General features: G+C 36.1%; 2 protein-coding genes across 4 annotated transcripts in view; both read left to right on the forward strand.

The window, feature by feature from the left end:
- The window catches only part of Lk6 (Lk6 kinase), a 30,323-nt gene extending 24,874 nt beyond the window's left edge, over nt 1-5,449 (forward strand). For both annotated transcript variants that reach the window (XM_011310455.1, XM_011310456.1), the window contains one exon: nt 474-5,449. In XM_011310455.1, the coding sequence (XP_011308757.1) occupies nt 474-1,501 (1,028 nt within the window). In that variant the 3' untranslated portion in view covers nt 1,502-5,449. The remainder of the gene's footprint in view (nt 1-473) is intronic.
- Nucleotides 5,450-8,366: 2,917 nt separating this feature from the next.
- On the forward strand, nt 8,367-9,484 carry LOC105269879 (uncharacterized). Of its 2 annotated transcripts, none has more exons than XM_011310457.1 (3): nt 8,367-8,802; nt 8,851-9,025; nt 9,175-9,484. In XM_011310457.1, the coding sequence occupies exons 1-3, from the start codon at nt 8,658-8,660 to the stop codon at nt 9,308-9,310; spliced, it is 456 nt and encodes a 151-aa protein (XP_011308759.1). In that variant the 5' UTR covers nt 8,367-8,657; the 3' UTR covers nt 9,311-9,484. The 2 variants fall into 2 exon arrangements, with proteins under 2 accessions (XP_011308759.1, XP_011308760.1); XM_011310458.1 differs by having other exon boundaries at nt 8,869-9,025.
- Nucleotides 9,485-10,997: the final 1,513 nt, after the last annotated feature.

Raw genomic sequence — 10,997 nt, forward strand, 5'->3', positions numbered from 1 at the left:
TTTTACTCGGGCTTGGCCGATTCTAGTTCTTAGAATTGTAACGGAATCGATCCAAGTGCTGAAGAGATCAAATGAATACAAACGTCTCTGGCATTTAAAAATCCATCTTTTCACCTTAACAGAGCTACAATTAATATAAAAAAAATATTTTCCTTCAGAAACATCGCGAAAGAATCTCGAAATTTCTTTGAAAAAAAAATTTGTTTCTCACAATGTCTCCGAAACTAAGAGAAATATCGACATTTTTGGTAGGGCTTTTTTTCGAGCGCACATTCGACTCGACAAAAGGAGTCCTGGCTAAAATATCGCTATCTCTCTCAGATTCGAAGTTGCTCTTCGAAAACTCGACTGGGGGAACAAGCCGACTTGTTGCCCTTGACCTCTTCGCTACTGATGTACATGACTCTGTCCCTTGAACAGTCATTTAGGGATCAATTAAAAATGTTATAAATTTTGTTATTTTGCCCGAACAGGGATTGCACACAGGGATCTGAAGCCTGAAAATATTCTCTGCGTTTATCCAGACAAACTGACGCCAATCAAAGTCTGTGATTTTGATCTTGGCTCGGGAATAAAATTCAACAATTCGTTGTCAAGCCCTGTGGCAACACCACAGCTATTAACACCAGTTGGTAGCGCTGAATTCATGGCTCCAGAAGTCGTTGAAGCATTCATTGGTGAAACAAGTTATTACGATAAACGATGCGATTTGTGGAGTCTTGGTGTTATCATGTACATTCTGCTGTGTGGATATCCACCGTTCTATGGTAATTGCGGCACTGAGTGCGGCTGGGAAAAGGGTGAGAACTGTCAGGCTTGTCAGGAATCACTGTTCACCAGCATTCAGCAGGGAAGGTATGACTTTCCTGAGCGCGAATGGAGAGCAATCTCTGAGGATGCCAAGGATCTAATTCGCGGATTGCTGGTTAAAGATGCACACCAACGACTCAGCGCTGAATGCGTACTCAATCATTCGTGGGTTAATCCAGGACCTACACCAACATCAGCTGGTGACAGGCCGCTAATAACGCCGGAAATTATCAGGAGAAATAATTCTGCACGCGAGCTGTCTGTATTTGCTGAGTCAGCAATGGCTGTTAATCGTGTGGTTCATCAACATTTCTCAATGAATCTCAATGATCTCGCTGAAAGTCGTGAACCGAGACTCTCAACATCATCCACTGACGAGGACAATCATCCCTACGGTCATCTGTCAGACTCGAGCAGTGAATTGTCAGAGCCAAGCAAAAACTGTGCGACACACTCATCTGAGGAATTTGAGATTGGTCCAAGGCGCAAGTCATTCTCCATGAATTCAGCTGTTGATTCGTCTGATCCAAAAATCATCGGTAAGAATCGTCTTCTTGGTAAAGAATCATTGAATCAGCTCTTTGGCTTGTCCCCACCGAGTGAGAGTAGACTTATGCAACGTCGCATCAAGGCACGTTCCAGTCTTCTTGGCAGTCAGAATCCAGCAATTGTTGCTTCTCCAAGTGGCTGAAATTCTCTCTCCATCATCTTTTTTCTTCAGTTTTTTCGTATTTTTTTTTCCGCAATTTTTTTTAGTCTTTCGAGAGGAAATTGTATTCCCATTTCTACACATTTGCCATAATTTTGTTGGAGATTTCAATGATGCAGAGTCACGGGAAATAGCTCAAATTCAGATTTGAAGGTTTTTTTACTTGAGGAAAATTCAGTGAGATCCATATTCTTCTGGGTTCAATAGTTTTTTTGGTGTATCGTTGAAGGTAAATATGTCGACAGCTTCGTAACAGATCAATTCATGTGCAGAAACTATTTAATTTTGCGAAAATTGCGGAATAACCAGAAAATATGGCGCAAAACATGAAAACTGGATTTTCAATTTAATTACATTTTTATCACTTATGTCTGCCCTTTAATCTGCCCACCTAAACTCTTCAAGGGTACGACACAAAAAACTGGAACAATAATTGGCACTTATCATCGTTCTTGAATTATCAATTCGAAAAATAATTCAGACAATTGTGACATAAGCTCCAAATGCTGGAAGAGATGGAAAACACCCCAGAAAATTATGAACCCAAAGCCATATTTCTTTTCTCCATCGTTATATCTTGTAGGACGTAGTCTAGACATTCACTCAAAGTGAACCCAAAAAACTAAAAAAAAAAACAAAAAATAATAAAAGAAACAAAAAAAAATTAAAAATTAGTACCTGTAATAAGTATAGGATGGATGAAGTACAAGACATGTGGATATGAGCGATATCAGAGATATCAGAGATATCAGAGGAATGATTGATGGAGTAATTGAGGCAGGATTATTTGAGTGAGACTCTGTCGAATTGAATCAGAGAATTAGACAGATTGGCTAGTTTGATCATATCGAAATTGAGCGACGAAAAATGGAGAAATGTTTGCCGACTACGTTCCGCGAGTTATGTTTATAGATACAAACCAGTATTTTCTTTTGCACTTCATGAATTATTTTCTGCTCCCCCCCCTTTCCCCCGCGCTGTTCATTTTATCATGTATCATTTTGTTTATTTTCGTTCGACGCCTCGTGTTGACATTCAGAGGAGAAAATTACATTTGTGGATTTGGAGTTTTTTTTTTGTCCGAAAAATTAACTTCTCGATTGAACTACATATATTCCTTTATCCCTCGTTAGTCGTCGATTTTTATTTATTATTTTAATCGATATCTCATTCTCAATGGATGTTACGCTTTTATTTTCATTTGCTATGTAGTAATGTCATCGAGATGAGAAATTTTTGGAGGCTTTCTTTTTTATCAGGAACGTCCTGACGAAACTTATATGTAAAAATGAATGAGTTTTGCTATGAGAACATTCGGTGGGAGAATACGAAACACGATAAATGGAACATTGAAATTACCTCTGGATTAGGACTGGTTTAAAAATTGCATTTTCCGTAAGACAAGAGAATAATCAACGCCTTCATCAGTGAAAGTCCACTTGTGCGAATTTTTTTCGGGAGTGTTTCAATGTTTCGGGAGTATAGTGCATTCCAAGCTTTCTTAACTCAAGCAGATCTGCAATTTTTCTTCTATTTCTTTCTTAGAAGTTCTGCAAAAATGGTGGACATGTAAAAGTACACAGTTGTAATGGAGTCGAAAATAATTCTTTATTTTTTTTTTGCCGGTTTGTTTCTTCGTTTATCTTATTTCGCCACAAAATTGTGCAAGAATATGAGGATAAGGTAAAAGAAAAAGAAAAATTTGGAATTTGCTCATCTCCCCTCAATGTAATCATTCAATTTCTTCCTTTCATGCATTCGAGATAATTCGCACGAGAGGACTGGTTCATGTAATTTGTAGAATGCATAGTTTTTTTTTTTATTTCGAACAGCTCTTGGTGACCACCGACAAGTGCAGAATTATCCCTTGAATTATCCCTCCAGAGGAAGAGGAGAAGTTAAAAGAATCGAAACATGCGCATAATTCTACGCACTGTCGGCGTAGCACCAATTGCTCCTTACAATGTGTAAATAAAAAAAAAATCATTAATGTATAGAAAGATGATATATAAAATGAGATTCGGATCGAATCGCATTATTTACTCGGGATTTCACATTTATCGGTCCATCTCCAGAAATAATTGAACACCATTAATGGAGGACAGTGGGAGAAATTTTATTGGATGATCAAGTTCTCGCAAAATAATACGTCCTTGAATCATTATCAGAACTCGAATGCTTCTGTGTAATCGTGGATGAAATTTTCAAGTCTCAATTGTACAAATAAATAAAGTTTATACGATAATTTTCAGAAAAGATGGAAAACAATAAAAAAAATGATGAGGAAGTGGTTTGGAGAGAATATTTGTATCAGATTATCATTAGCTCATTCTCGTATTTCGTCTTCATTGAGATCGATTGTATCAATTCACCAGATTAGGGACTTCCAAAGATAAACGCTGATTCCACATAGAAAAGGAGAAACCAAATTTTTAGTCGGAAGGATAATTGTGAATTAGTGAGCTGCATGCAATTTTTTCCGGAGAGAAATGATTGAATGAGTGGAGAATATTAATTCACGTATTATTTTTTCCATTCAATTTTCATTTTCGATGATTGAAAAATTGATGCTGAGTCTCGATTAAAGCTTCCTCTTAATGAAATAAATAAATAAATGAATGAATAAAAACAGTCGAGTAAAAAATATCGGTTTCTATCGAGTTGATGTACGAGTGATCGGATGAATGAGAATGCGTGATATGAAGAGTGAAAAATGATTCATGGAAAACAAAGGGATGGCCATAATTATCAGTCTGAAGTAATACATCATTGCACCTATAAGTGTAATAAAATGAGTGCGTGTGGCGACCGGAAGTAGATAAAAGTTTTATCATAAAACCATGAATTGCAAATTTTTATGATTCTGTAGTCACACTAACAAGAATCTCAGAGAGGTACCACTGTAACATCGATCCATTCTACATTTTTTTTTTATAAAAAAATGTGAAAATAGGGGGAATGGTAATGAAATTTCTCTTTGCAATTGCATCATCTTGAATTCAGTTATGATTCACGAGTTTGGTCGCCACTGCTGTAAAAAAAAACTTTGAGGAAGATAACAGACATTCGTAGAGAGAAACTGATGAAAAAAATTTACGTTCTTTATTGCCTTTTTTTTACGCCTACGTGGAGATACAAGAAATAGTGAGAAATCATTTTTTCAGAACGATGAAAAAAGATAATAAAAAGGACCATATTTTAATTGGTTGAATTTCTCTTTCTTTTGGTTTGATTCTTACGTTTCTTTACTTATTATTTTCTTATTAACCTCCCAACTCCTATACAAGTCTCATTCATCACTAATAAAAAAACAATCATGAATCCAATTTTGTGAAATCAAACAATTTCACTTTTTCATCATTCATTTTTTTTTTCTTCTACTTGGAAAACGCGCGCCTAGCAGATCAAAGGCTTCACGTCAGATTTCATACTTTAATCTGGCCTTCATTTTTATTCCTCATCACTGCAATGAGTAATCAATTTTTCCGAACGATATAACGAGATAAATCCCAAAGAAGACTATCTGAACTGCTTGAATCGATTTAAAAAATTTAATTTTGATTTTCCTTCGTGCATTATTGATTATTCACCACGCAATAAACAAAATGCTATCAACTTCTCACTTACCACTGATAGAAAAAAAATTCTTGCATTATATGAATATAATTTTGTAACTGACAAGTCGTTTCACCTATTTACCACTGATCTCTTTCTTTCTTCTCTTTGAACGACGCACGTCCATGTGAAGATGAGTTGAATATGTCCACTAATCGATTAATTTACGGATGAGAATCGTTAATTAGTGCCTACCTGGCAGATGAAAGGTATTATCACATCACACTTCATCCGCCAATCTGGCCCTCGTCCTTATTCCTCGAGACTACAAACTAGAGAATGAAAAAATGGGAAAACCAAAAAAAAAAAACTAAACATATAAAACGATGAAAAAGTAAAAAAAATGCCAAAAAATATTTTTTATTTTTCATACCCACTCGTAGTTGTAAATTATGGAATCGTTTAATACCCAATATGTACATTAACGGTATTCAAATATATATTTTTGACGCTTCTGAGTATAACATTTTAGACGCATGGACGTCATAAATTGTTTATTGCGCTTCGTTACAATGTTCACCATAGAATGGGACGAAAAAAGAATAATATGAATATCGATGACTTGTTGGAAGTATCGATAATTTTTGCGGTGTACCAGGCCTATCGATAATTGGGCGCACGTCTGGTTTATTTCACTTCATGGAGATAGTTTGGAGATAGTTTATTCTACTGTCTGTATTTGTCTTTTGGATTTCTGATTCAATGATAATGACAACTACTTGAGTGTAACGAAATGAAATAACGCGACGTGACACTCTGATGGGTTGGAAATAACACATGAGAATGATCTTTCAATCTCAAATTCACGATTAATAAGGAAATTAACATGGAGAAAAATACTCTTCGAACAAGAATATAAAAACTGAAGAAGTATCTTCATTAACGTTCGAGAATATTCATTCTCGCAATTCCTTCACTTTCGTTGAAAAGAAATTAATTAATAAAGTAGTAAACTAAGTTGAGTCGACTAACATTTTATTTTAATTGTCGATTTATTTTCAAAACTATCGATTCAACGTCAAGACGCTAGAGGAATTTTTTGCAGCTGATAAAATAGCCAACAAAAAATGTCTCTAGATAATTCTTCGTAGAATTAATATTTTTCGAACTCCATCGATATTTAACGAAACTGTAAAGCTCAACTTTACAGTTAACTTGTTGAAATTAAATGCGCATGCTTTTTATTTTGAGGAATTATGAATAATTAAGATTATAATTAAAACAATACTCATACGTCTCAGTGACACAAGACATGTGCAAAAATTGAATTATTCTTAATCTGAGAATATTTCGTCTCCATGGTACGCTACGAGGGTTTTGCCCCGGTAAACAATATATTCAATGTTGAGACTGGATTGCGAATGTACAAACTCCATTAATTACTATATTTTAATAAGATTTAAACAATGCCCACAAGAGGTAAATTGCCACCCTGAAACACTGGGAGATGACAAACCGGCGAACGCAGAACGCGTGGAAAAATCTGAAAAATTGTCTCTGGATCACTAACTGTTCAGTTATGCACTGACAACTCAAGTCATAAAAAAAATAAAAAATCAGACATCGAACTGTGAAAACGATGTCGGATTGAATGAGAAAAATTTTTCCACGGCGTTTTTCCATCCCTCCCGAACGAATCGAATATTGTGATATGTTTATACATCTATATGCATACGATTGTTTCTTTAATTTGATGATTTTTCATCGCCATCTCGCTGACGACTAGCATTAGATAATTAAGAACATCCAACGGCGCTGGTACCAATATGTTACTTATATCATAAACATTAATTTTGCTTATTTTTTGACATCCTCATATAAATCATCTCGGCTTAGGAAGTATAACGCAATTAATGCAAATACCTCGACTCAACTATTCATAAAAACGCATTGAATAATAAATCATTGGATTCATGTAGCATATAGCGATGTTGCTCTTTTAGTGTATAAAGGAAAGCAAAATTTAACAATCCAGAGAAATATGTATCTATGAATAATTGAGACATTTTAAAACAGCGAATGTTGCTAGATGCGAAATGTTATTCGAGAGTTATCGCACGTGTTTGTAAGAATTATAACATCTACGAATCGTTATGCTGATACTCTTAAGTATTACAAATAACGTAACATCGTTGTTTAATTTAATGCGCTCGAGTTGGAGAAGAAATCCATTTCGAGGTACATAAATCAACAGAAAAATTGAGGGAATTGGATTTTTAGAGGGAGGACAATGGAAACAGCGAAACTGAATACAGAATAAAACATGATATCATATTTGCAGGATACTTCGAGTTTTTTTACAATGTCAATAAATCATTGTGGGGTTGGCGAGAGTATTGACTTGGAGAATAAACTGATGAAGATATTCTCGAATTGTGAGTTTACTGCTGTTGATTTACCATTTTTTTGCGCCTTCATGCATTTTTTCAATAAACCCTGAGGTTTCTATTTTCTATCAATGAATCATTCGCAGTAAGACTTTTTGTAGAGTAAAAAACGACCTAAACATCTCGCTAGTTCTAGATTGGAGTATTCATCGCGAGTTCAGAAAAGATTTTAGTCCACTTGAATCGTTTCCTCCCAGAATAAAAAGAAAACTTCAATGAATAATTTTTGTTCTTCATTGAAAGTATCATAATTTTACAAATAAATTAAAAATCTTATCATTATCGATTTTGTGCCAGCGGTTTCTAATTGTAAACGTGGGGAGAGAATCCCCCATTTTCTTGAGGAGAAGTGAAATGTCGAGATTTTCTAGTGATTGGTGCCAGTAGCCAAACAACTGTATTATCATTTCGATCCGCAACATTATCACAATGAGAAACTCTGGAACTACAATAAAAAGTGATGATAAAGAGAATAAAAACTTTGTCTATTTCATACTGCACTTGATCCTCAGTTATCGTGTTAAGATATTTTCAGAGTCTCGCTCAATCCCTGAAATGTCACATTCGTTCATAAAATCATTTGACGTTTTCACCCGAAATCGATGCATTTCGAGCTTGATCGACAACGGAAAAACACTTGTCATTCGTTTTTTTTAATACAAGAGAATGAGTTTCTAGTCTACAAAACCGTTTTGCCATTCTAGAAAAAATCATTTCTTTCACATAATGGGAAAATTCATAAAATCCGAAAAAATAGACAAATAAATATTGTAATCGCTTTTCATTAGTGAAAAATTTTTCTTCAACCCAGAAAATTCTTTTGTACAATGAGACGTCTCTTTCTGTATATTATTATCGATATATTCATTATCGATAGACCGCGGGAAATCACTAGAAATGAATCCCTCGTCTGCTCGGTAATGCACTTAGTCCTCGGTCGGGGCAATGAATTTTTTTCGGGTCGTTGTATTGATCAAATAATGGTGGGCGAGTTCTTTGATGCATCAACTAAATTCTGGAGTCCCTGCAGGTATTAATAAGAGGGTCGGGGCCATGAGTGGATCAGTTAAGTCGTGACATAAACCGAATGAGGAAGAAATAGTCAGTTCAGTCCGACCAGTAAATGTCTGGATAACATGTCGACGGATCCATCGGAATCTCGAGGAAGCGAGAATACACCGTCTCTGATAAAAAGACCATCAGCAAAACCGCCCTTCAAGCTGTGCTTTCCCAAACCTCAGATGCCAGGACGATCCGAGGTTCTGGTATCCAAGGTTGATGGTACTGTTGGATAATCATCACTCAGTGAGACTGGACCTTTCAAGAAAGGTGTTCTTAAATTTGTAGCCAATTTTGTTACCCCCAAGTTCTGGAACAAGGAGGCACTACCGGAAGTCCAGGGTGAGGTCGAGGATCGACTCGCTGAAGCCGTCAGGCGACGGATGCAACAGGAGCGCAAGGGACCCAGGGATTTATACCGATTTCCCGTTCTGAGTAGTCAGAGGTATAATTCACTATTAATATTAATTTTTTTCATCATCTTTAAACTGATACTATAATTTACTTGATTGATTCACATTTCATCTTTGACTGCCGAAATTGTTTTATTATTCCAACGATCAGAGTATTGATTTGATTCTTCTGTATCTGCAGTTACGGATGGTGGTACGATGAAACTCTTGGAAGTACCTCACCTCAATTCAATTTTCATAAACATACATCAGATATGGTGGAGTCCAATCTAATGATACAGTATGAAGAAAAGAAATTACGCGGTCTGTGTCATTAATGCATAATAATAGGATAATTTCTTTGGAAATTTGATAGTATATATGAACGTAATGTCCACCTACAGTTTTTCGAGGTAATTTTAATGCCATTATATGTTCATTTGAATAATCGCTTGATGTATAGATTTATAATTATAATTCTCTCCTTCGTAGACCAATAAAATCATCGGCAACACAATATATTTTTTTATTCCCTAGTTTTTATATATATATAAATAAAATAATAAATTTTCTAAATGCAACATGCTATAACGATAGAGTGTTGTTTTTTTATAAATAATATCAGGATAAAATCAGGATTCTGGTAATCATCGTATTGCTCATAATCTGTCATCCAGTTTGGTGGAACATGGTGAAAAGTATCTGCTGGTCTTTTCATCTCCGATTCACCAGGGTTATTTGAAGATTCCTTCGCCTCCATCCTTTCCACTAATTTCTGCAAATTGTCCATTCGTCTCTTGAATCTGGGGGCCAAGTCTTTGGTCTCTTTGGCCTCCAGATATTTTTCATAGAGCTTCTGATACCGAGTATTCAGGATCGGCTCAGGATCCTGGTCAACAGGTGCCTCAGTCTCCTTGAACTCATACTGATCTGTCGATGCATAAGGCATATGCATGGCTTTCGGACCTTTTACTTCGTCCACCATCTCCTCAGACTCCACAGCTGAATTCTCTACTTCTTCCAGATTCTCCTCGTCACTCTTTAAATATTTCAACGCAATACTGTAATTTGGATCGTTAAGCCTTTTGGACAACAATCTGCCGTGCTCCTTCTTTACCAATTCGCCCATTATAGCTTTATTCTTCATATATCCAAATTTTAATCACTTCCTCTCAATGTAGTCTGAGTAAATTAATTTATCTTTCATAGCTTCAACCCTCGGATCGAGTTTGAGTTTAACTTGCCCTGTGGAATCGACTTCCAGAGCTGCGGTTGCTTCCGAGTGAATATTTTTCCATTTCCATAACCTCCATCGCATCGGAATTAGTAAATATTCTAGTGATCGATTGGTTGTCACGCCGACTGCACCAGGAAATGACTTCTTTAAGCGCAGCATCATCGCACAAATTACTTTCTAACAATTTTCACTGGTTCAAATTCCGTTTTAGACATTTTATCACGAAAATTGAACGTTTGTTCCGTTGGTGCCGGTTTATGTACGCGCTCCGCACATTTTGTCTGGTTTGGATTTGTCTGGATTTCTAGGATTTTTGACTTAAGCTGGATAGAGCGTAATCAGATCTACATAGGGGGGTTGGTTGGTTGATGTGGTTGGTTGGTTGGTTGGTTGGTTGATGTGGTTGGTTGGTTGGTTGGTTGGTTGATGTGGTTGGTTGGTTGGTTGATGTGGTTGATATGGTTGATGTGGTTGGTTGGCTGGTTGATCTTGGCTGGTTAAGCCAAAGAAGCAACTCCTCAGTAACTATCCATCTGCCACAGAGACCAGTTGAAAGAAAGGATATTGACGTCTGCGTTGCCAATATGTTTCCTTTTTCCATTGAATTTAGTGGCCAGTAGAATTTTCTCTAGATTTCTGATTCTGATTCTGATGAATTGGAAGTTGACAAAAACACTGAAAAATATTCACATGACCAACCAACTAACCACATCAACCAACCAACCAACCAACCAACCACATCAACCAACCAACCACATCAACCAACCAACCAACCAACCAACCAACCA

Source organism: Fopius arisanus, unplaced genomic scaffold (assembly GCF_000806365.1).
Source record: "Fopius arisanus strain USDA-PBARC FA_bdor unplaced genomic scaffold, ASM80636v1 scaffold00076, whole genome shotgun sequence".
Lineage (NCBI taxonomy): Eukaryota > Metazoa > Arthropoda > Insecta > Hymenoptera > Braconidae > Fopius > Fopius arisanus.

Excerpts from the sequence above, each read along its gene's own strand:
- LOC105269879 (XM_011310457.1), top strand. The coding sequence starts at position 8,658 with ATGTCGACGGATCCATCGGAATCTCGAGGAAGCGAGAATACACCGTCT. Across the intron at positions 8,803-8,850 it reads TCTGGTATCCAAGGTTGATG|GTGTTCTTAAATTTGTAGCC; the intron begins GTACTGTTGGAT and ends CTTTCAAGAAAG. Across the intron at positions 9,026-9,174 it reads CCCGTTCTGAGTAGTCAGAG|TTACGGATGGTGGTACGATG; the intron begins GTATAATTCACT and ends CTGTATCTGCAG.